At 40.8% G+C, this 25,858-nt stretch overlaps 1 protein-coding gene across 4 annotated transcripts; it reads right to left on the bottom strand.

Moving 5' to 3' along the window:
- Positions 1-25: 25 nt before the first annotated feature.
- LOC146568348 (liprin-alpha-3-like) lies at positions 26-25,581 on the bottom strand. 4 transcript variants are annotated; one of them, XM_085284348.1, is made up of 32 exons: positions 25,189-25,581; positions 17,178-17,988; positions 14,745-14,846; positions 14,153-14,317; positions 13,332-13,406; positions 13,175-13,234; positions 12,830-12,958; positions 11,982-12,074; positions 11,584-11,636; positions 10,988-11,081; positions 10,758-10,892; positions 10,556-10,639; positions 10,307-10,438; positions 10,162-10,224; positions 9,546-9,625; positions 9,021-9,204; positions 7,708-7,901; positions 7,369-7,612; positions 7,138-7,277; positions 6,901-7,049; positions 6,660-6,756; positions 6,339-6,420; positions 5,679-5,879; positions 5,534-5,596; positions 5,149-5,175; positions 4,189-4,364; positions 3,996-4,093; positions 3,722-3,897; positions 3,543-3,611; positions 3,023-3,185; positions 1,283-1,372; positions 26-1,166 (listed from the first exon to the last, which is right to left on the bottom strand). In XM_085284348.1, exons 2-31 carry the CDS (start codon positions 17,511-17,513, stop codon positions 1,320-1,322), a joined length of 3,717 nt encoding a protein of 1,238 aa, XP_085140474.1. In that variant the 5' UTR covers positions 17,514-17,988; positions 25,189-25,581; the 3' UTR covers positions 26-1,166; positions 1,283-1,319. The 4 variants fall into 4 exon arrangements, with proteins under 4 accessions (XP_085140474.1, XP_085140477.1, XP_085140478.1 ...); XM_085284351.1 differs by having other exon boundaries at positions 25,289-25,581; XM_085284352.1 differs by lacking the exon at positions 13,175-13,234.
- Between the last annotated feature and the right edge of the window lie 277 nt (positions 25,582-25,858).

The raw sequence follows: 25,858 nt of genomic DNA, 5'->3' as shown, positions 1-25,858 counted from the left end.
ACTCCTTCAATAACATTCATACAGGTATGTTTGTTTGTTTTTAATTACAGCTTTTACAATCATTATCATTATTGTTATGATATTATAATCAATTATCATCACTACTCTCCAATAATATGAATTGAAATCATAACACAATTTGTTGTCCAAAATGTACACATACAAGTAGCATATCTTAAATGTCCATAATTTAAAACATATTTCCTTTGTCAACCTAAAATGAAATTACAGTCAGTCTTAAAACTAAGTATGAAATGAACGTACAGTTTAATACGCACACATACATACTGTACATACATACATACATACATACAAACAATAGCAGTTATCATAAAAAATGATAAAAATAAAATACACACATTTTACAAAGTCCTGCTTTCACATCATTTGATGATCGATATCATGACGTTCACTCTAAAATGGTTGAATTTGGCATGCATATTAACACAAATGCTCCGTAACTCAAGTCATTTTCCCCCAGTTTAAACAGGATTTTGTCATAAAGCACTTTGCTAATTGTCTCATTGTCTGTCCTATTCACATTTGTGCATCTCACCTCCGTTATGGCTTAAGAACATACATATCGTCCTCCTTGTGTACTCCTACATTCTGGCCTTAAACCTCCCCCCTAGCCACACCATACTGTATTGTGATGTTACTTGGCGTTGTTGAGTATGTTCTATAATCAATCTAAATCGCAGTCAGACCAACTTAAAGGATGCGTGTTGGACTATTGTTCTCTTGATAGGAACAGGAATGCATTTTCCAGTTTAAAAACTATAAATTCATTGTGTCAATATTGCCGTCTTACACTCAAAAAACCAAAAAAAGGAAAAACAGAAGATGAATTCACGATAGGCATTGGTCACTTTCTACAGGCCACTTTCTACAGAATCAAACAGCATCATGCCACAACTATGGATCGAAAGAGAGAGAGAGAGGGAGAGAGAGAGAGAGAGAGAGAGACTGATGGTAAAACAGACATTCACTCCATTTTTAACATCTTTAAATCATTCACTCTGTATCTTTGATTTTTCGAGACATGTGGCTCGAAGGTTGTTGGTCATCTTCTAGTGTCCTTTTTGTTTCGTTTTTTTGTTTTTTGTTCCTCAGGTTTTTTTTCCTCTAAAATGTGTTTTTCCTTGGGTTGATTTGGGGGCGGGGTTCTATGAAAATATAAGAAAAGACATTTAAAGAGTCATAATGGCACCGTATAGACGTGACTGATGTGGTGTCCGCTCAAGCTATTTTTAGCTATGATCAATCAGAGTGCTTTTCTCACCTGGTGTGCTTATTTATTTCTTTATTTCTTTTTTTTTTTAGCAGGAATATGTTCTCACAGACCCCGACTCTGCTCTTGGACCAGAGTTTGCTGACAGGGGAAAAAAAGGTGATTAGTCCTTGTTAAATATACAAGACAAACAGATACAAGTCAGTAAAGCAAAACATTACTGATGTTATTAAAAAAAACGGCACTGCTAAGCTTTAAATTCTGTATTCCAAATATAAACTATTAAGAAACACAGCATCCTAGGGAAACACCGATTTTGCTCTGTTAAGCTAATAAAGCTTACTGTTCCTCAGGAAAAACCAACTACTGGCTATAGTTTCATATTTACTGTAAAGCAAATCATGTTAAACTTCTCATCTACTGCTCTGCATGAAATTAAAAGAGATATCCAGTATTTCTTTAAAAAACTGTTTCTTGTTCTTTTTCTTCATAACCAATGAAACTGCTAAATTGTTATTATCACTGTAGGAAGTAGGAGCATTTGCAAGACTTTGTTTATATTTCTGCATAATGCGTTTTTAATATAAAAGTCTTGCATCACCATTCATTGCTTTATATTTTGCAAAGAAAATGGGAAATAGGTGCAGCTGCTGTTTCTCTTCCTTAAGAGCCGTGAAGAAGCCATTCTTAAGAAAGTGAAACAGGGAGTAAGGATGAGATATGTGACACTTTTGGAGTGCTGAATCCAAACTTGAAAATTTTGGTCCAAACCATATCAATGTCTACAGACATCTTTAGTTTCATTGGTTATGAAGAAAAAGAACAGGAAACCGTTTTCTAAAGAAATACTGGATATTTCTGTTAATTTCATCTAAAACATGGTGGAGGCATTTCAGCCAATGGTGTTGGAGCTCTTTTCAAAATAAGAAAAGGATCATCAGATCCACCATGCGATACCATTTGATTGGTAAAAGCATATCTGGGTGGAAAAACACACAAAGGAACATATCGGGCATGGATTGGCCCAGAGACTTTGCCTTTTATGTTTTATTTCCATATATGTTTGCACATGTTTCAGTTATGTTTGGTATGTATAGACTTCATCCATTAGGTGCATCTTTTTTTATTCTTGAATGACTCATAGACCAATGTTAACTGACTTAAACAAACAAAAATCACTTCTCTGAAAAGGGTCAGGTACAAGAGTTCACCTGAAAATGAGTGACAAAGCAGCCAATGTCCAAAGAAAAGCTTCAAAAGTCCATTTTAGAAAAAAAAAAACCCAAGTCTGGCTCTTTGAAATGAAATTATAAAGAAATGAGGGTTGACTCAAGGCTTTTGCACAGCACTGTATTTAAATATAAATATAATCTATCCAGATGGTACATGTGGAGCACCAAAATATCTCTTTGTATAAATCACAAAAAACCTTGTTGTTAGCAAATTTATGCAGGAACTATTTTCTTTTTACTGTCTCTATTTGCCAAACAAAGGAAGCATGCACATAGATAACATGCTCACAGCAAGGTTTGTAGAGTCAGGTTTTTTTGGGGGTTTTTTTGGTGCTTGGAGCAACCAGTTCCATCATAGTTCTGCAGTTAATATCTCCACATCCCAGCAACTCACACCCAAATACTTCAGAATGATAAATAGCAGCAAAAGCCAGAGAAATAAAAGATAGAAACTTGATTTTGGGGTGAACTGTTCCTTTGGGGTTTTTTTAAACAGGAAAAAACTGCTGTGTAATCCCTGATCCTGACAGTATTGTTGTTATCATGCTCAAGTCCTCACCTTCACTCTGGACTTTTCTCAGTGTGACAGACGGGGTCGAGATGGCAGAGGCACGGAAGTTGGCAGGTAATGTTTCTGAGGAATCGGAGGTAACGCCACGGAGGTCTTTCTCCCTAAACATCTTCCTCCATGACGGTGACCGTGTGAATGTTTTTGTGCCGTCCTGTGGAGACAAGGAAATAATGCTAGTGATTCAAAACAACAGCATTCACTGGCCCTTATTCATTATGCATTAGTGGGGTTTAACAAAACAGTATTTGACAAAGCAGTATTTGTTGTGACAATATTCCACAGTTGCACAGTTTTTAGCCCTACAAGCTGTAACTAAGCAATTAGCACCCGTGTAAACACAGCTGAACCACTGTGGCTTGCCAGCAGTTCACTAGCAGTAAAGCCTTCCTTTACAAGGAAAAGCCATGTTTTAGTCTTTCTTTTTAACCCTGAAAGAAATTTATCTTTCATAGCACATTAAACAAAGGGCAAAAAAAATATTTCCTGAAAATATTTCCTGTTGTTGTACCTCATCGGGCCTCCTCTCTGTTCCCATGGAGATGAGATTATTGTACTCTTTCTCTAGGAGCTGTCTTGCCTGAAAGAGACAGACGAAAAGATGTTTCGGGTAATTTTACACCTGTAGATTAAGATAACAGAAGAGCATCTGACATCGCCGGCTGTTGTAGAGCACGTGAGGTAGTCTACCTGTGTGTTCTGATTTGGTATCTGAAGAAGGAGGGCCAGGTCAGTGTAGTCAAAGGTGTCATCCAGTGCCAGCAGGGCCCCATGGACCCCACTTTCTAACAGGTTGTCAGCAAATTCTTTTAGACCGATAGACTGCACCCAGCACATCACTCGCTCATTGGACCACACCATCACATCTGGAGAAACACAAATTCAAAGACAAAGACAAAAACACACCAGTGTGAGTAAACTAATGCTTTGAAATCAAGTTTGGGGCATTATCCAAAGGCCTCACCTTGGTTCTGATGTTGGCTCTCATCCCTCCTCCTCTCCAGCTCCTTTCTATCATAGTTCAAGCGCTTCAAGCACATGATGCCATAGTGAAGGCTCACCCTATAAGTAGTAAGGACAGAGACCTAAGACATGCAGTGGGTGGAAATATGCAGAACATAAAATTAATCCAATAACGTGGGTGTCCTTTCTTTCACCTGTGGAAACTGTCCACCATCTTCAGCTGGCCCCTCAATTCTTTCTTGGTGAGGTGATCGAGCATGCGAGCATCAACCAGCGATTCCATGAAGTAAGAGCGGTACTGGGGTAGACCCAGGCTGGGCAGCCATTCATTTCCCACCCACTCATGGTTCATGTCTCCATAGGCCAGGATCTGGAGAACAAGGTTTATAGACATGAGAGTAAACAAGATGCATAATAAACATGAAAAAAAAAAATCCTAAAGGTAACATTCTGAATATAAAACAAATTTGTGTGTTTCACTTGAGCTAAATAATGAAACAGGAAAAATTACAATGTGTTTGTATTAACAATATTTAGTGACTTCTTAATTCCTTGGAACAGGGCAGATAAAGTGCAGAGAAAATAGTAGTAAAAGGGAAACCTGAAAGTGTAATAAAAACAAAATCCCCCGCCATGCAGGGTTTTCTCCATTTGTTTCTCCTTCCCGTGGGCTCTATATACACCACACTCGTGTATACACACTGCTGGCCACTCAGCGGTCATGCTAAACATCTCTCTGACACAAATTCTGTATTACTGGGAACAGGAAACAGTATACTTGTAGCCTAAAATGGCAAAAACAATTTGGTCTCACTTTCTAAAAATGCGCCGCTAAAGTGTAACTCATGTCTCAAATAATTAGTTATGTGTTAACTCTAGACCTATGAAAGTAAAGTATTTCTGCTGCTTTTTGTTTTCCTTCACTTTCTGATTATTTAAAGAGAGAGATGAAAAAAAGGCAAAATAAGTGCCAGTCTACAACCTTCAAACCTGGATTTATATAAGCATGTCTCGTTAGACACACAGATGCATATTTAAAGACTTTGTTTTAGCTCTTCTTCCCTTTAAGGCTGTGTCTCCTGGTTTCCTGGTAAGCCTTTATTTAAAAATAAATTGCAAATCATGTGATGGCCTGTGGATTCTCAGCAGCTCACCTGATCCCAGCTGAACTCCTTCTGCTCCTTACGGTTCAGGCCGAGCGTACAGAGGAAAGGAGCAGATATTTGCAAAGAGAGGGAAAGGTCACCAGTGAGAGTTTGTGTTTGTAATGAATCAGTGTCGGGACAGAGGAGGAGAGGGAAGGCAAAAGGAGGAAAAGCTTTGTTAGTGAGTGAGAATTAGATGGAAAACACTACATCAAAACTGATTTTTAGGGAACAGCAAGGGAAAGGTGTAGCCAAACATGCCTAATTAAGAGACAAAAAAAAAAGAAGAAACCTTATTAACGGGACAGTTTGCTCACGACATAACAAATGTGTCAAATAAATCAATGCAATATAAAAACAGCTTCTCTGTATTTCACATGAAATATAATCTTACTGGTTTGGTGGCAGCAGTGAGAGACTCCATCTCAGCGTGCGTCATCCAAATGTTACTTGTTGACTGTAACGGCAGCGCACAAATTATTAGTTTGTGTCTACCCCCCGTGCCGTGTTTTTTAACTGGGATTTGTACGCAGGCTTACAGAGCGAGTGCTTGCGGGTGCAGATGGACTGGTGAGGGAGACCATTTCCTGAATGGCTAGGCGAAGTTTGAGTCTGTGTAGAGGGTTGCTGATGCCAATCTCCCTCTGGATCTCTGTGTCCGACAGGTTTGCCATGATGGCGCCGCTCTTCACGTTGGCACGACATGCTGCCACATACCACGCTGGCATCCCGACCCACAGCTGGGACAACAGAAAGCAGAAGTGGTGCACAACGAACAGTAACAGTAACATTCTTCAAATAAAGTATGACTTGGTGACAAAAACCTTGTGAGTGAAATACCAAAAAAAATACATCCTATTTCTGAAACGAGCATTTTTAGCTTTTCTCCCCAGCTACCTTCCGTTTAAGCTGGCTTCCTTCTGATTGGTTGCCCTTCACAGACAGAAGGTTTTAATAGCAGTAGAGTAGGGCTGCTTTACCAAGAGTGGAAAAAAAGACTTCTCCAAAGAGACTTCTACCTGTGCATTCACTGACCTCATTATTTAAAGCTTTGGCTTTAAATAATATTATCATCTACCATCATGTATACAATATATATTCCGGTAATGTAATATGTCGGTAATGACAACATACTAAACTTTACATAAACTGGTCCAAATCAGTCTGATGGTTTTATGTCCTGAGGCTCAGAAACGTACCTCAAGCCACGTAACAACAGTCGGGCCATCCCATGAGGCGAAAGGCAGACCCTGACGACATGCCTCCTCTAATAAGTCGTGCCTGGCAAGGAGAGTGGAAAACAGAAGATTAATTTCTTCATATCTCACCTTACCACTGTCTTCTTTTATAAATAGAAAATCAACATGAGAAGTTAAAAACGTTTCAGCCTTGCGGCACCGCATAGGCGTACATTTTTCTGTTTAAATTAATACTAAACTACGAAATGTATTGCTATATCGCATTAGGATCAAAGATGTCGCTACAACATGAGAAGCGTGTGGAAAGATGACTGATCTCACTTCTTTTTGCTGCGGCGATCTTTTTCCACTGTTCCAGTTCCAAGTTTAGCCAGACCTAATGGATCAGCTGAACCCAGGTCATCAGAGGGTGTGGAGGCTGTAAAGATCATAGGTTAAAAATAATAATTACTTCCTGTATTGGTTTCACTGTTGATGATTCTCTCACTGCAAACAGATAAATGTATGACTTGGACATGAGAGACGGCATTTTGAATGACTAGTGTCCAGGCTGTTCACACACCCAGTGAGGCAGATTCACGTCCAGGTGCACCAATCCGTCCTTTTTCCTTTTTGCCAAAGAGACGACCAATAGAGGATTTGATGCTTTTCTTTTTGCTGGCTTTGTGAAGGGAATCCTGGCTAGCTGTGGTGGCACCGTCAGCAGAAAGACTGGACAAACAGAGGGACGGAAAACTGAGTCCACTTCAGGGCTAAATTCAGAGCCAAATATACTGCATGTTAATATTATTCTGAGTACCTGCGAAATTCACGGTGATCATCAAGGCCTGCCCCTGGGTGAGTGTGTGTCATTCGGTCCAACCGTAGGGCTCGAGGAACAGGCGGAGGGGTGGAGTCAATCAGGGCGAGTGCTCTGCATTCTTCACCGTCTTTGTTGTTCTGTAAGGTGGACAAAGTTCAAAAGGTTTATATGGGGAAATTCAGTGTAACTTCACTCATTTGTTGGTATAAAACAGCAGTGAGACAGCACCTGCTTATCGCTCTCCCTGGCAGGTGAATGGGGCAGGCGGGGGGTGGAATGTCCAGAACTGGGTGGTGAGGGTGACGCCAATGTGGACGAGGTGATGGAGGGAGTCATGTAGCCCCTCCCGACACTGTCACGTCCACCCAGTGAAGAGGGTGGAAGAGTTGAGGCATCGAGGGCTACGCTGCTGACCCGACTCTCAATCTCTTCTGCCCTCAGCTCCGTGCTTTCTTTTTCTTCCTGAATCAGCCTTAAAGGAGAAGAGAGAAGAATTTTAACAGTAGGCTAAACAATCCTAGGATCTCACAACACTCTCATCTACACACTGTTGCACACAAAACCTACTTAATCTCTTTGTTAATGGCCTCCAGTTGCTCCTGTAGCATGATGGCCAAAGTCTGTACATCCGTCTGCCCACTGGGAGAGAGCAGCTCCGACCCGAACATAGTCTCCCGATCCTCTTCATCATCAGAGCAGCCTCCCTCCACGCCGCCCTCAAACCCAGGACCCAGCATAGTGCTGCTGTCCCACTCTCCATACTGGAAAATGAGAAAAACAATAGAACGGATAGAGACAATGGTGTCATTCAGAAAATAGCACCATATCACAGTATATGCAGTTGTGGTCAAATGTTTACAAAGGCTTATATATCTTGGTAATCTGGTGGTTTGAATGATTTATTTGAATTGTTCACGTCCCGGTGTGGAATGATTGTGCGGCATGCATCTTTAAAGTCTTTAAAAGCCAAGATTTGGGTGCACAACTTTGAACTGAGTTGGGATTTTTTTCTACACAAAACTATACACATTCCCTACTGATATTTGCTTAAATGTCTCTTAGCAAATTGCACCTTGACCAGACACTTTTGGTTCCCATCGATAAGCTTTTGGCATATTTCTGACTGAATATGTGACTGCTCTTCTTGGCAGAGTTGGTAAAATTCATTTAAATTCCCCCTTCTTCATTATTCCATCCACTTTGTGTATAGTGTTGTTACGCTCAAAAGCCCCCAACCATAGCTCTTGTCATTGTGCCAAATAGCTGAATGTTTATCCTGTCTGGCCATAAAATCTTTCTACAGAACACATTTGGCTTGTCCATGTGGGCAGCTGCAAATTGAAATTGAAATTGAAGATGCCGATTTTAGTCTGTATCCTCTTAGCCCATAGTGATGAAAAACACACTTTAGTATGGAAGTGATGTTGGTTTTAAGGCAGTTCTCAGCTCATAGCAGGCCTTGGTGATTCCTGCATCGTTCCTGAGCATCCTAACCAATTTCCTTTCAACTGAAGGTAACAGTTTGGGTCTTCTTTTAGATCTTGACGAAGTGGTGACAAATCCAAATAACTTAATTTTACATACAGTTGTTTTAACTGATGATCTTGCAACTTTGCAAATGTTTAGTATTGACCCACTAGGCTTCTGGAATATGAAACATTAGTGAGGGTATTTCTACACTTTTAACCCTGCATGGATCAGAGAAAATCCCAAATAAATTCAAACTTTTGCACCCAGTTCTTGTTTCTTTGTACAATCATACCACCCTGGAAAAAAGAACATTTTAAAGAAATCATTCAGAGCACAAAGTTAAGCCTATGATGGCTGTATATAACGTTGCATATATGCACATCATCATTATCTCAGCCTGAGATCGACACCTTGTTACTATCATCTCTAGGAGTCCCCCAACGGCCACGGTGACGCCTGACCACGACCCCACTAGAGGAGCTGCCATAGCCAGCTGGGAGTGAGCCTCCACCCTGAGGGTACCGCAGCTCCGAGGCACTCCCTGGAAGAGATCTTCGAAAAAGGGTGGAGGGAAGTGAGCTCACGCTGCCCGCCCTATGATGAGATCCAGAATTCAAATGTTAAGCAGCAGCACTTGAAAACATTTCGTGGGTGAGTGTGCAAACACACAGCACTGTCACACACAAAGATTCCCCCATAAATAAACAAGGAATTTAAAACTAAAAGCTATAAAATTATGAATAAAGCATTTGTTTGTGTATTTATCAGACAGCCCAACAGCCTCCAGGTACAATGTGAACAACTTTACAAAGCAGAGGAGTGTAAACAAATGGTGTACTCAGCATAAGCGCTGTGTTCTTTGGGAGACTTTGAGTATTCATAAATGTAGGGCACGGTGCATAAATACTTTGCCGTGAGGGTTCATGTCAGCTAACCTGGAATAGGACGAGCCTGGCCTTCCTCTCAGCTGATCCAGCTCCAGTTGGACTCGCTCCAGCTCAGCAATCAGCTGCTCCTAAAACAAAGAGGAGAAAACACTTTTAGCATGACGCCAAAGGTTTAAACATCTGTAATAGGTGTAGGGGAAAAAACCAATACAGCATCATATCGTGAAATTTTGCGTGGGGATATTGTATCAATACAACAAATATTAATATTTTATTAAACAAGTCCGAACACTCTGGAAACAATTAAAAAGGGCTTCGATTAAATAGTCTCAAATGAAAAATCACCCAACACTTAGCTTTGATGATTTATCTGCACTATCAGTAACAGACTACATGTAATTACCAAGTTGACCTCATTCATTCTTCTATGGCAGATTTTAGTGATGGTGTTGGTGTTGGCTCACAGCCTCTTTTGGCAGCATAATAACTTAATTGAGATAAGTTATTTAACTATTAAAAAAAAGGTTACTCATCGAAGTATTAGTTATTGCAAACTGTAAAAAAGCGCAATAATATCGTATCGTGAGTGAAGTATTGTGATAACATCATATCATGGGGTGTCTCACCTCTAATCTGTAACTACAAAAAATACAAAAGTGAATACCTTATTAGCAAGAAGATCATCTTGGATTTTCTTCATATTGACCAGTTCCTCAGAAAGAGCATTCTAGAAGCAAAGAAAACAAAAAGTATACATATGCATTTTCATGTGGTACAGTGGTTTATACACAATACTCTTCTTTTTCTACCTTCTCTTCTAGTGCTGCCATTCTTTCTTTGAGATGCAGCTGAAGTCTCTCATTGGACTCTGACAGAAGCTTGTCCACAGTGTCTGAGAGGCGTTTGTTGTGTTCGTCATTCATCTTCTCCCTCTGCCTGGCCTGGAATGAAGACACGAAGGAGAGGAGGAATAAAAGCAGAGATAAAATTTAAACTTTATTCAGAATTGAGAATTCACATCAGACTGTGTCTCAGCAGGAAAATATGATTAATGTCACCCTCTGCAGCTCTTGGTTCTTCTCCTCAAGTTGAGCTTCCATTTGCCGTAGTCGCTCCTCAAAGTTTCCGTGACGTTCTTCAGCCTTTTGTGTAAGAACAGAAAGATATTTGCAGATGCTGGTTAAAATATTTGAAATGAGATTCGAATAAAAGCTGGAATATTCTATTCAAAAGAGTTAGTGGTTGATATTGATTGCCCACCTTGTTGAGAGCAGCCACTCTTTGTGCAAGCTGGGCCTCAATCTCAGGTAATGTCTCTGCCCTCTGCAGGGTCTGCTGGAGCTTCTGTTTCGCCTCATCCAGACGCTCCTGTAGCTGCCTGTTCTTTTCTTCACTCTAGACAGTCAAGAAAACATTCATCAGACACAGAAACGTTCGTGACTTTTGTTACCAACACAGCTGGATACTGGCTTGTTTGAGCCAAACTTTACCTGTCTGTGCAGGGACTCCTTGCTCGCCAGCTCATTTTCCAGCTTGTCTTTGATATCATGTAGAGAAGTCGCCTCCCTCTGGGCGCTTAGGTACCTGCAACACAAAGCCGCCATCAAAGAGGAATGCTGCAGCGGTCCTAAATCGAAATACCGTGACATATATGAATGTTTGTGACTGTTTTAAGTTAGCTGGTGCTGAAACAGCACTAATCTGAAACAGGAACTTAGATAGTTTAATGGAGTATTAATTCTAAACAAATGTTAATATAACCCGGTACATCAAATCTAAGGGGTAATACATCCAAACTAATTACTGTTTCTGTCCAAATATTCACTGAATCATTAGTGAATGCAAATGTCATTATGTAAAACTAGCTTAGATGCTATAAAGAGGCGTCACGATGCTTTTGCAACGCATTGCCTGCCAACAGGTGAAACATATGGTCCTTCTGCTATGTGCATCATAGTTTATGCATAAAATTCTGGTCTTCTGGTCTTCAGCTTCTTTCAAGCTACAAATAGATGACAAATAGACAAGATAGCTACAAATAGAAGACTAAAAAAAGAAAAGAAAAGAAAAGAAAAGAAAAGAATACCTTCGTTCTAGTGTTGTAATCCTCTCCTCCATGTCCTCTCTTTGGCAAAGGGCCTGGTAATATTTCATGAAACAAAATGATATAAATATAAAACTTGCAATATACAAAACACATGAGTGCTTATCACGTAGAAAACTACTGGCCAGGTAAGAGATTTCTACTACGCTTCTTTGAATACGTGCACAGAGCACTCTATTGTTAGACTGCAGGAGTATATTAATATTTATTATGGCATTCATTTCAGCCCAGCATTTCTTTGATATCGGTTAATTTTACTCTCATCCCCCGTTGGAATAATAAATATTAATACATATGCCCGTTGCGTTGTACTCTTGGAACCCTGGGTGCTGTGAGATCTCAGGGTCTTGGCCATGAAGAGACAGACTGGCCCAACAAACCTCTTTCACTTCCCTTTGGAGCTTCTGATTGGCCTCCTCTGACTTCGTCACCTCCCTCCTGGCGGCGGCAAGCTGTTCCTCTATTTCCCCGACCTAACGTGACAACACAAAGGGACCAGAGATGACACAGATTGAACCTACGTGAGCCAGTATTAACCGCCACGGCACTAAGTGTAAACAGACAAGACAGTGACTGATTACAAATGCCAGTTGGGTCCACACGAGACTCTGGGGGTGTAACGTGGTGACGCACAGAACACGCAAAAGGTTTTAAGATGTTTTGAAGGTTAGAGCAAAGCATTACTCATTTTACTCTAAACATTTCTGATCTCTTATGTAAGATTTTGTGCTACGTACAGCTATTAAAATCAAATGGCGTCATATAGCCTACTATATGGGATGAATACGGTGTCTTAAAGCAACTGCAGTAGTGTAACCGGCCACAAGAGGGAAGAGGGTGACCAGGAGAAGTACTGTGATTAGTTATCCTCCTCCTTGGGATATGCTGTGTTGCTGGAATTGCTAGTGAGGAGCTGGCACTGATTTATTACGATAGCCAGGGTGGGTTATATAATAAACCAAACTTACAAACAAAGGGGAGACAGAAATGTAGCTGGGAATTCAAACAGTTTCACCTGCTTTCCTTCAGGCCGTTTGGGATGGGTCAGGCATGTTGTGGATGTGTGGACAATAGTAAATGATTTAATCAGGACTTTGCTAGAAGCTTTTATATTTTATTTTGGATTTTGACAGAGAATTTGTGGGCGTACCGTTTAAGACATGAAACCCAATGCAAACTCTAAAAGCCATTCTCACAAAGTTCGACACAGAGGATCACAAACACCAACCTGCCGGCACATGAGGGCCAGCCTCTCCCTCAGCTGGGAGAGTTCAGCTCTCTGCCGCTCTATCTCCCCTTCTCTCTGTCTGTCAAGCTCCCCATCTTCCAGTCCAGAGGAAGGACCATTGGGCAGTCGCTGGAATGGTGAGAATAAAGCAGGAAATGAGAGTGATGAAGAAAAAAAAGAGTTAGAATGGGGTTGTTATTGCAGAAAAACGTAAATGAAACTGTAGGTGAGTTAAAAATCACACTGACACACCATGTTACCCAATATCTACTTTCTACTGACTGTCTGGACGCTAACACATACACAAAAACAACTGGAACCAACATGCATAAAACCCTCCCTTACATCTTTCCCGCCGTCCACCCCTTGCTGACGTCTTTTAATTTGGTCTCTTAAAGAGATTACCTGAAAAGAGAGATAAACAGACGATCCAAATAAATGTTCCCTTCACACTGAGCCGCTCGTTAACGTCAAATCACAATCCTGGCACGTTAGACTTTACCTCTTGAGAAGACGCTGCGAGTTGATCTTCTAGCATGGACACCCTCTCAAGGGCCACACGGAGCCTTTCTCGAACCTGCGGGGTGAAGCAATACGAAATGGCATGCAGTAAGTCAACTTGACACCGGGGAATTAATATCAAGATTGTGATTACATTTTTATCACTACCGAATAAGCAAATAAGAGTTCATGAGAGGTCAAAACACACGCATCAGAGATGAAGCTCACCACGGAAGCTACACTGGGAATTTCTGCACACCACACTGCATTTTAATTGAACCCAACTCAGCACTGGGTGTGAGCAATCCTCATGAGACAATCACTAAGGCTGACAGGACTTGATTTATTCACGTCTATCACAGTAAATGATGCTCTAGTGCTAACTCGGGAGAAGAGCAGTTCATTATAAGTGGACCTTTATATGATCATCACAGCAAACAACGTCAAAGTAAATTTTCATTGTCATAAAGCAATAATATTTGATTTTATACGGAAACATGTGAGCTAAACCTGCAGCCTGAATGCTACTTTGAGCAGCCAAGTTGTATATATATGTATATCCTGCCTCTCTGTTCTCACATTATACACCAAACACACCCTCACACTTTGGTGGTCTATTTAATCTGGAAAGTCTCCCATCTTTCCCTCTGACATCTCCGTGCTGCTAGTGGGCTCTATTGCCACCTGCCGATTCTGTCCTTTCACCTCCCTTTTTACCTCAAGCATGTTTCTAGTGACTTATGACTTTGAGTTTAATAATCTTTTGGCTCAATTTTTGGTCTGAGCGAGTGAAATCTCTTGCTCTCAGCCTTTCAAACACACCTTTTCATCCAGGGCCTTGTGGTGCTCAAACAGGGATTTGAGGGCCTTGAGGACTTCCACCTCACTGGAGACCCCTGCAGGGGACTGGGCTTGTCTCTTCACCACCGTCATCCTCAAACTGCGCTCATGGCGAGACACAAGACACTCCAGGTGTTCCAGCAACAACTGAACGATTGAGTGGGTTAATTGGGAGAAGGATGGAGAGAGAGAGAGGTAAGAAAGGCAATTTGAAGGAAAAAGCTCATACAAAATGAGCAGGAATTAGAGACAGGAGCAGAGATTACAGGGTAACTGCCGGGATCATGAAAAAAGAGAGTAGGCTCAGGGGCGGCACAGAGCAGTGAGGGTTTTAAGAGTGACGAGAAACGTTCAGCACAGCAAAAAAAGACATAATGAAAGCAGATATGGACAATGAAAAGGGGCCATGAAGAGAAAAGAGAGCGTGGATTAGGAAAAAAAAGAAGATCAAGAGAAGGAAAAACAAACAGAAGCAAATGAAACAGTGTGACACCCACACAACCACAATGGCTGAGGAAGATAACACAGAGCCTGTTACAGTGCTAATAAGCAAAATGGCTGCTAAACATCTTACACGTGTGTTGTTTCTTTCTGCCTTCAGCTCAGCGATCTCCTCCTCCCTCTCTAGAAGCTGCTCCCGGCAAACGTTCAGCTCTTTAGTCAACACAGCAAACTCCTGTGGAACACACAAGCTGCGTTCAGAGGCAAGAAAACAAACTACACAAACGTATGGCTTTAATAGATTAAGTGGTCTCGCCACAGGCAGTTCAGCTGCAGTGAGTTTTGATCTAGGCGAGACACGAGCATGCACACACACAGCAAATGCACACATAGTGCTAAAAATATACAGAACCAAAGGCTTACAGTTACACACTCTGTGAAACACCTGAGACCAGCAATGTAGGAGGACAAACATGATGTAAACCTACATAATAATCATGTAAATCAATGACACACTTTCCACCACCGCTCTCATCGTGCTCATCCTCCTCTGTGAACTCGCATTCATGCATGGATTACATCACGCTGTTACACAATGACTCGGCTCTGGAATGCACAGGAGAGACCCCCCAAAACACAGCATTGATATGTCATTTACAGCACCACTGGGAATGCGCTCGCAACTCCTTCATGGTGCTGAAAGTGAGCCCGAAAAGGAGAGGTAGTACTACACGATTTCTGCACAGTGAGAAAAACTCATAGGATCGACGGTAAAAGATTTTTTTATTTCCATAAAACGCATCTAAGGCCTTAGAAGCTGCTTTTAAGAGTGACAGTGTGCAGATGTTTAGGGTTAGGATTCACAAACACTTAAAGGTAGGCATATGAAACTGGTTTGTGTTTACAAGGGGGGAAAGAGAAAGAGCCAAAGAGAAATCTATACAGATGGTGACACAGCGTGTTTATTGGCTCTTGGCCTTATGGGATTGTTTCTTGTTTGGATAGGGGTCAGCTTCGCAGTTGGCTCTCCTTGTCCCCTTGTCGTTTCATTTCTATTTCATCTCACTCTATCTTTACAGGCTACGGCCTCCATTTGTTTGAATAAATTTGAATTCCTGGTCTACAGTGCACGTGGCCCTATGTCGCGGAGAAATTACACATTGTCTTATAATTCATGCTGCACTCACATGAACACATGTACATTCGAATTCCATCCAACAATATGGCTCTTACATTAATACTTAACCTTGTTTCCGAGGTGTTCAAGGCCATAACTGCTTATTATTATAACCAGTAAATTAATTTATGGAAAAACTGATATGCTGAGAAAACAAAGAAACACATTTCAACATCCATATAGTGGACATGTAGGAGGATGTATATGATATTAAACTAGGTTTATTATGGAAATTTAAGGGGAAAATGTGTGGTATTTTTGTTCAAAATAAGCAAACTATAATAAGCTATCAAAATAGTTGGAGAGCATATGTAGATTGTATGATGTTCTAGACGAGTGTTAGAGCCTAATACTAAGGAGACACGTAAAACTGCCTGCTATAAATAAGTATTGTGTTAAACTGCGTGGTCAGTATATGGTGTTGTATACATACTGTACATTAATCACTTTCTTTAGTTTGGGTTGCTGCGGCACCTTTTTGTTATCCACACACACTCTTTGACTTCCTACTCACTCTGGACTACTTTTGGACACCAAACTGAACCGTGAGTAACTCAGTGGATTAACTTAACATCAGTAACCCTAAATGTTTGGAAGAAAGCCATTACAACAGTCAAGTCAGAAATGGACTTTATCAAAAAGGCATAAAAAGGAATCTGACTGAATTAAAAAAATATTATTATTATTATTATTATTTGTCCTGACACACCTTGTATATTAGTGGCTAGAGGGGTCACGTGTACATTAAATTCTACATACTATAATTACAATACATTCAGCTTTAGATGAGGAGAAAGGAGAGATTGAGTTTTTTTTAATAATGGTAGGATAAAACTTGTAAATTCCAGTTAATATCAATAAGCAATTTTATCAGGCAAGCTCAGAGAATTCCAATAAATTACATTTTTATTGAAGTTCAGATAAGGCCCAAGCACATATTATCTTCCACTCTCATTAATCACCCACTAACGATATGATTAACAAACATAATAAAACCTGGTTACACAACGAAGGGGAAATTTGCAGATGCAACTTGGACTTGACAGCCAGAAGAGCGTCAACCTACAGCATTTACTAGAAACAGAATTAGTGAAGACTCTAAGCATGCAGTGGGGGAAGTGTCTAATGTCCTGTTCTAGCTGGAGCTGAGTGTCTCTCTCTCTCCACGAGGCATCACTGCAAAGGCTTACTGTCTCATGAGCTCGCTTCATGATGACACACTCATAAATGCAGACTCATATGTAACTCAGTTCTGATAACGCAGAGAATAAGCAAAAGTTACCTTACAGGCAGAAATGTTCCATAAAACACTTGCATCAGGAAAACACACCCAAACGTTGTAACCCACGTACACAAGCACAGTGTAAATATATACGTGTACAGATTTACCTGTGGCAGAGCAATTGATAGCTGCCTCTGAAGCGACTCCTTTTCATGGCCAAGCTCACGGAGGCGGAGCTGAGCTGTACCCAGGCTCTCCTGCGTCTCCCTCAGGTTCTCCAGCAGCCTTTCCCTTTCTGTCAGCATGTTGACCATTAGAGACTCCAAGTTCCCTGTGCTGCCTCCTTCATCTCCTCCACCTCTGGGCTCCCTGCCACTGAATCCTCCTCCACCCATTGCTCCTCCTGGGCCTCCGATTCCCGCGCTGGCGGGTGAGGTGGGGCCTCCACCGGTGCCACTTCGCCCATCTTCGGATATGGTGGGCATCACCTCGCACATCATCATGAGACCGTGTCGTGTGTGTCAAGTAATAAAAGAGAACTAAATGGGGGATTGTACGTGCAAAACGCCTGTTGTCGTGCCTTGGGTTTTGTTAAGCTTCAGCCAAAAGTTTGATGTACAAAATATAAATCTTTACATTTTTTTTTCCAAAAATATTATTCTTTTGGTTTATGTCTACTCCTACATCTTCCTGTGTTTATTGCCTTTTTTAAACTGTTTTCTCCTGCACTTACTTTTGTATGTCTTTGCTCACTAGACTTGCATCACTCAGTCCCAACCTGCATGGCAAATGATTAGAAGGCTTATGTGTTCCCCTGTTATATAAGAGGGACTGCAGGAAAGTCGTTCTGTGGGTGGCTGTAGGATTGGCTGAGGGTGAAGAAGGGAAGGGGTAATGGGAAAGGAAGGGACAAAGGAGGACCAATGCACCTAAATTGTGTCCACAAGGCAGGGCTCCTCAAAGCGTCGTTGGTAAGAGCTGAAAAATCAAAGCACACATTGTATTAGATCTCACACAATAAATTCCACTGTGAGTATAACAACTGTGAAAGTACTGTACAAGCATGAGCTGGTAGTTTGCGACAACAAGACTAATGAAAATGTGAGGAACGGTGACAATGAAGCCAACTGCTGATTTGTAATTAGCATTTCTGACAAAATGACAAACAGGTTGACCTAATATGTAATAATGCAATGGCAGCTCCAATGAAATGAACAGAATCTGAATACAATTCACACTGATTCATGGACCATGAGAAATGAGTGAAAATTTAAACTAATGCTGTTCAACTCAGTTATAGTCCACAAAACATAGACTCTGACTTTAAAAGGTAACTGAAACAATAATTCAATACTTTGGAAAACACCAAGAGTTCTAATTACAGCAACAGTCACCTCAAGGTGCTTTATATTGTATGGTGAAGACGTAATACAGAGCAATCAGAAGAAGCCCTATGAGGAAGTGCTTGGCGACAGTGGTAAGGAAAAACTCCCTTTGAACAGGAAGAAACCTCCATTATACAATGCGTGACAGTCATCTGTCACGACAAGTTCGGGGTTATAACGCACTATAATATGAAAAGACTGATGTCACTTTCATATCTATTTGTGAAATACAGTGTAAAGTACCAGCTAGAAATTAGCTAGCTAAGTCATAAACTAGGTTATGGTGTAAAAACAAAAACACCCAAGGAGGGTGGAAACTCAGAGAGTTGCATATGTTTTTTTCTCTGAGTTCCTTTCTGAAGACTCAAAAATATAGGGAGGGATATATTTAAATCTGATTTGCTAACATCTGCAAAACTCAGTTTACTGTTACTTGTGCTAATACTCCACCCCAACAAAAGCATCTTATTTTTTGTGCTTGACGTTGAAAATTACTGACTGTGCCTGTGTTTAGAAAACGCACACCTTTTTGCACATCAACTGAAAAACTAGATACACCTATGAGCCCTATTTGGGGATTGTGCTAGCACACTGTTTTGTCCCATTTAGTAAATCTGCCCCAAAGACTGAAATAGTTGCCTCTGGCTTGATTCAACGTTTCCAAAATCTACCACAGTGAATCACGTTGAACTGTGGATACATGGGTTTTTACCTTCAGGTGGAACAGTGTTAGCTTTTATGCTAAAATGCTGCATTAGCATTATGATGCACTAGCGTTATATTGTTACGGACAGATAAGAGAGTGGCATCAGTCTACTTTTCAAACTTTAGCTACAAAAGCAAACAAGAGTGTTTGCTTTTTGTGATATGAGCACAACTCATAACTGTATCTAATATTTCTTATTCTGATTTGGGCCACTTCCATTCACGTGATTCTTGTTTTATGGTGAGCTTAACTTTTTAGTGAGAAATCTAAGAGTCATTTAGCTCTGCTAAGCATGCAGTTGAGCTTTGGACCAGTTCATACTGGAATCTGATCTTGGCCACAAGAAAAAGAAATGAACAAAACATTCAAATATGTTAGTGAAGTTAAAGCATTAAGGTAATCTTGAAATTTAGGAAAAATCAAAACAAGTTTAAATTTTTTTTTACATTTCAAAGCTTTTTTTGAGAAGTTGAAAATAGAAAGCAGCTGAATTTCTTTTGGTTCAACTGCCTTCTTTTTTCATGACCTGGATGGACTGAGAATGTAAGGCTTTTCTAAAACAAGGCAGTTAAGTATGAAGAAGTGAGCTCACTGCACTGGTTTTCTTTTAATCAGCTGCATATCTTAAATTACCCTTTTTTTAAATTACCAAATGAGGCCTGTGTCTGATCCTGCAAACAGTGGGCCAAAATCATACAGTTCCAAGCAATCAGCATTATTATTTTGTCTCGAGTCTGCTTTCTACAAATATTTTTTATTGTCTTATCTGGAGTACTTAAGGGCTCGCACTTTATACTTTCGAGTGGTTTGGACTCATGTGGTGAACTACACATAATTCTTTTTTATCAGTGAGACTGAAAAAAAAAACAAAACAGGAAGTGCAATGAAGAATTTCAGAGTTCAGCAAAAATAATCTTTTTTGTAATTCAACCATATTTAGGCCACAGGGCTCAGCACCAGTGATAATAACTCAGTTAGTGGTCTCTTCGGTGATAAAGGGGACAGCATAATAAATTAAAATGGGGGATTGATAAAAATCTATCAATCTATAAAAACCTTTGGTGTTTAGCATTAAATACCCCCACTATGTATTTAGGACAGCCCTAAATTTGAATTTAAAAAATCAAAAATAAAAGGTATATAGTTGCTGGAAAAATGAATCAGCTGGTGTTCATCCACAGTGTGAATCAGCTGGTGAAAAAAGACTGGTGTTAAAAAAATTCAGCTCCTAAAACATTTTTAGTTTATGTAATTGTACATTTTAATAATTGTGCAATGTTACTTAAATTTGGAGTATTCAGAGGATCTCCATATAATCCTAATACCGGATAAGTACTCAAACAGCTTTAAACAGTATGTGAACAAAATTACTGGTCCACTTACACCTACAGGAGCTATTTAGCCATGGAAACCAACACTGTGAAGCTCCAAGCAAGCAGCTTGTTTTTGCTGATGTTTATGGATTTAAACTCTGCTGTTACTGATTCAGCCGCATGCTGACGACTTTTACACACTTTGGACCTCAAAACTCACCGACCCCACTCTGTAGTTTTATGTGGTCTGTCATTTTGTGGCTGACTTGTTAATTCACTGACCTCTTTAAACAACCTATTCTTGATTGACAACCCAATTTTGTAAAGGGAGATTACATGTCAAATGCTTTATTTAATTCACCTGTGGAAATTGGACTAGAAATTACTGGAACTATTTGTATTCAAAACGTTTCAGCCTAAAGAATTTGGGTATTTATGATGTGATATCATGAAACAACAACTTAGAAACAACACTGACAACCAAAACTGATTAAAATGATATAAAACCTCACAGTAAAAGCCTTTTGGCGGTATTACAGTATGTTAAGAAGGGCGTCTTAAATATGCTCAGATGCCATATTGTGCACTTAAAGCACTTTATACACATCAATCTTAAAGGCAGTGTAAATGAGTGTATTAAGGGGCAGCACTGTATGTATTTACAGAATATTGGAGGTTGAATGGGGCGGTGGGGACTGAGGCAACATGGTCCAGATTTTCCTGTAAAATCAGTGCTTATCGTTGTTATATGGGCATCCAGGAACCACAAATGGGGTAGCTGTTGGTTGGTAATTTAAGGTCTGTTACAGCTCTGAATTAGCTTCTCATGCTGGTGAGCTGGCTAGAGCACTTGGCAATATTGCTGTGTGTCCCACTAAAAAACAGCTTACTTCCTTTCCTGCTCCGCTGGTGGATAATTAAGACGCAAGACTGACCTGGCATCGCCTGCATATCCTTAAAATACAGTTCAAAATAAAAATCTGATTCAGGAACAGCTTTGAACTTCTTTGACAGATTAATAGCTGCAGTCTGATGACCACATACACAAAAATAAACCATATCAAGACCGCAGTGTGCGTTCCATATTAAGAAAGGGTGAGATTTTAGGTAAGGCCTTTCAACACAGACACAGGAAATAATAAGGTGATAATCTGCTTCATAGTGGGGAAACTTCTTTAGGTGTGTAATTCTCTGATACAAAAAATGTCACTGAATATCTAATAGCCTCTGGGGTTACAAAATGATACTGACGCCAATCATTCACAACCACATGTTAAAATTCAAAACTTTACAGCATAAATTAACATCCTTAAACTTTGCTGTAAAAATACATTTAATTTCCAGCTAGTTCCCCTTTTTGTGGTAACTAACGCTGCTCACTTTCACCATCACACACCATAATTTGGATCTAATCTATTTTAGCTACAAAACTTGCCATCTCTCTCTCTCTCTCTGACACATCAGTAACACTGCTGCCCTGCATGGGTGACTGCTGGTTCACCCCCTCCACCACCTCAGCATCCACCTATAGACTACAGGGAGAGAGATTTACTTATCACTCCGATTTCTATGTGCATCATATTTATGCAAAGGAATGAGTTCATAGCCAAGATGCCAAACTAGGCTCTCCTGCTTTAATAAATAAATTAGACCCTGAATGATATATTTTTAAAACTAAGACCAATATCTGATTACTTAAAAATCTAATTTGTATGGCGGTATTTTTTTTCTTTCATTTGCAAAAAGCATAAACTTAGCATTTTTATGTGTCATTATTAGTTATTTATGAGTCTGTTTTACTGCTACAACAACTCGTTGTTGTACTCGTTCACCCGCTGCTTGATCCTGCATGGGTCAGCTGGTTTTTCTGTGGTTCCAAACATGTGTCTGAGGTGGACAAACTATGTGCCATCAACACCTATAATATGGCTGAAAAGTGTTTCTCCTCTTTACTTTTTAAATTTTGATTTATGAGTCGTTATAAAGATAAAGATACATCAGCAATAGGTTATATACTGGGAGCAGCGGAGCCGGTAAATCAGCTGGGTTCTAAAATCAGTCAGTTCAAACATGAGTTGTCTGACTGAACAGTATGAGGAGAAAGAAAATTGCATTAGGTCTTAATTATTAAGGGCTTATTTAGGGCATGACCCCTATGACTGACAGCTTATCACTGCATGTTAGGATTTTACAATCCAGTGGTTGACACGACGGTGGCTGTTATTTACAGCCTATCCTTAGCACTAAGACAGCTGATGATGAGGCTCAGTATGGATCAGAGATAAAGTATGTCTGTTAATAAAGCCATTAATGTTTATACTTATTTCCTTGGATTAGGTGTTTTTAAAAAAAATCGTTGATATCATTGTTGTTGTGAAATTTAATAATGCACCATTTTGTTTGGATTAGAAAGTATTCATCTTTTTTACATTAAAAAGGACCAAATATATTTGTCAAAATGTACTATATGAACTGAAAACCCTTTGGTGATGGTGCCTCTGGCTTGGGTGTATGAATCAGGTCCATTACATAGCTTAGTGAAAATATGCTGTTCATGAAATTGCACCAAGACCCTCAAATGTTTGCTCAGACTTTTCCCCGAGTGGTTCCTTCAAACCAGCAATGTAACATAAACAACAGCTTCTGGCAGTTACTCTGTGTTCCAAACTACCCAAAACATACACTGAGGCGCACAGAAAGGCCACTGCTAAGGACAGAATTAAACTTTCATCCACGCTGGCTGGTATAACCCATCCTAACAAGCACCTTTGCATTAGTTCAGAAAGGGCTAAAGTAAATACTTCAGCCATACTAGTCAATGCACAGGTCACATTAACATTTCTCTGAATTCCTACAGTGTCATATGATGAGTCTGTTGTGGAAAAACGGCAATAAAAGCTGGAGTCCTGATTCAGTGCAGGCATAACATAACTGTGCAGCCTGCAGTTTTGACTGAAGCGTCAGCTGTGAGGTCACTGGGCTTCAGGATCTGTCTTTATGAGCATGTGCAGAAGAGACAAAACAAGAGAGACTGCTGTAGGATAGTTATCATGCCACAAGCTTTAGCAGCATAGTAGCATTACTTAGACCTTTTCTCTTTTCTCCTTATTGCTGTAGAAATATGAAAAGCAGATAGAAAACAATGAGCTGGTGGCAACATTTCCCTAAAATGTATCCGCTTCATTGGTGTAAAGGGTGAGCTCAGGCACAGTGTCACTACTGAAGTCTCAGCTGAAGTCTTACCACACTGAAACGAATGTACTTGCGAGAATGTGATTGCCCACACCAGCATCATCATCATCATCATCATCATCATCACAAGTGATAAACAGTCACACTGAATTCTGATGGGTTCCCTTCTCTGGCTTGGACAGACTGGCTTTACAGTATGTGATTACTAGATGACCAGTTAGGACAAGGCCCCTAATTAGGCGTGGTATCGTGTTACTAAATATTCCCTGTCTCCACAAAAAGAAAAAAGAAAAAATGGGCAAAGAAAAACTGTGTGCTCTGAGTGTGTGTTTGTGGGAGGGAGGGAGGAAGAGAGAGAGGGGGCGATAGAGCTGCAAAAACAGCTCTCTTCCACCAGACACTGGGGCGGGGAGAGGGGTTTGCAGGCTCCCACAGCCGCCAACAATGAGAAACTGAAGAATGAGGGGCTCTGCAGCCGGTTTTACATCCTCTTAAATGTTAAATCACATTCACGGCCAAGAATGCATGCATGCCCAGTGAATTATTTGCATTTCCATTAAAAGCAGAGCATAGCCACTAATAATGGACGCATACCCCACTCTTCCCCCTTTAACGGTACCCCTGGGCAAGAGACGCATCACTGGAATCGATAAATGATTGTCGGCAGCTTGGGTGGAGGAATGGAAACACCGGGATCCGAACCAGCATGCTTTCATTTGCAGTGGCATTCACACTGCACACCAGGCTAAAGGGGGAAACTGACAGGTCGACCAAGCTGTAGCCAGCCTGCACCTCCATTTCTGAATGTATGCAGGAAAGACCATCTGATGATGGGCGCACGAACGCACACGCGCACATCTACATTCTTATAGTAAAAAAAAGGGCAGTTGTGTATTGCAGCTCTCAGATCTGTCACTTCGGCTGTTAAAATGGCCATCAAAGCAGATTGGGAGGAAGATAAATCCATGCCTGCTCCACAGAGATCCTGGTCGACTAAAACTGTGGACTATGTCCCCCTACCAAATAAATAAATAAATACTCAATGCACATTTTCAGACCAATTTTTTTCTCAACCATTATGGAGTTATAAAGCCATAAGGCAGTGAGAGGAGCTGGGTGGTTTGACTAAAAAGCTCCCAACGGCAAAGAGCTTAGTTGCAGCCATGATTAATTACAAGCAAAACATAGCAGGCCAATATACAGTGGCATCTTATCATCTTATGAGGACCCCATCTCGCTCTCTCTCCCTCGCAAGTAGCTATCGCCTCACCTAACTGTATGCAAACGGGAGCGAGCAAGCGCGCCCTAAATAAATCTTGGCGTGTGCTGCCAACACACCTGTCAATGCCCGACAGCGACATACCGCGTTGCATAGTCTATCTAATAACTGCCCGTGCTTTTAGCAAATACAACCATGCCCCCCACCCCCAACCAGCACACACGCAAACAAACGCACACTCACACACAAACACATGTAAAGCACCCCCTTTCGATCCGTGACAACACAATGCAAGGCATCCTACTTGTTATCACACGCTTGCACGCGCGCACTGCATCCACCGATATATTAGTACATGCATGCCTTTTTCTCCCCTCTCCTCTTCTGCGTCTTTCGACGAACACTGTTATCCCTCTCAGTTGAAATTGGGTTGCGATGGGGCGGTGTGAAGTTCCATCCTTACCACAGTCATCAGGGGGGAGCCTGTAGTGTCCATGTTTGATGTTAAATATTCCTTAGATCCATCCCCCGCGGATCCCGCCTCGGCGTGCGTGCCCTCACCCAGAGCCGAAATAAAGCTTAGTGTATGTTTTATTATTATTATTATTATTATTTCCTTTCCCCCGTCTCTCCCTGCCCACATGTAGCTAAGCAGCGAGGAAGGGGACGCGGAGAGAGACGATACGCCACCTTACCACAGACCCCCCTTCTGTCGGATTGGAAGGTAATGGGTCTTAAAGAAACATTCTCTCAGCATTCTCCGCATCTCTCTGATTTACGCGCGCGCCACGCACTCACGCGCACTCCCGGGCCGGCCACACACCTGATTAATTATACAGTGTGTATGTATATCAGAGAAGAGCAAATAACCAGCTGACATTTTTCTTGACACTAGCGAATTCTGCCCGTGTTTCTGGGCTGCAGTCTGCCCACAGAGTCACCAGTTAAATAGAAGGCAGTTATATATATGCATATAAATGATTCTGCAAAAGCAAGCTGTGGGATGTCCAACTTCAGCTCATTAGAAAAAGTC

This window comes from Mchenga conophoros, linkage group LG8 (assembly GCF_057382185.1).
Source record: "Mchenga conophoros isolate Kocher_MC1m ecotype Shallow Benthic linkage group LG8, M_conophoros_male_GT1.1, whole genome shotgun sequence".
NCBI lineage: Eukaryota > Metazoa > Chordata > Actinopteri > Cichliformes > Cichlidae > Mchenga > Mchenga conophoros.
Note: the sequence above shows the minus strand (reverse complement) of the source record. Positions and strands in the feature narration are given on the sequence as shown.

Bases quoted from the DNA above. Each gene is read 5' to 3' on its own strand.
- LOC146568348 (XM_085284348.1), bottom strand. From the start codon at position 17,513: ATGATGATGTGCGAGGTGATGCCCACCATATCCGAAGATGGGCGAAGT. The intron at 9,205-9,545 runs GTTAGCTGACAT...ATCTCATCATAG, and splicing joins CCAGGCTCGTCCTATTCCAG to GGCGGGCAGCGTGAGCTCAC. The intron at 5,176-5,533 runs GTAAGATTATAT...CTGAACCGTAAG, and splicing joins TCACTGCTGCCACCAAACCA to GAGCAGAAGGAGTTCAGCTG.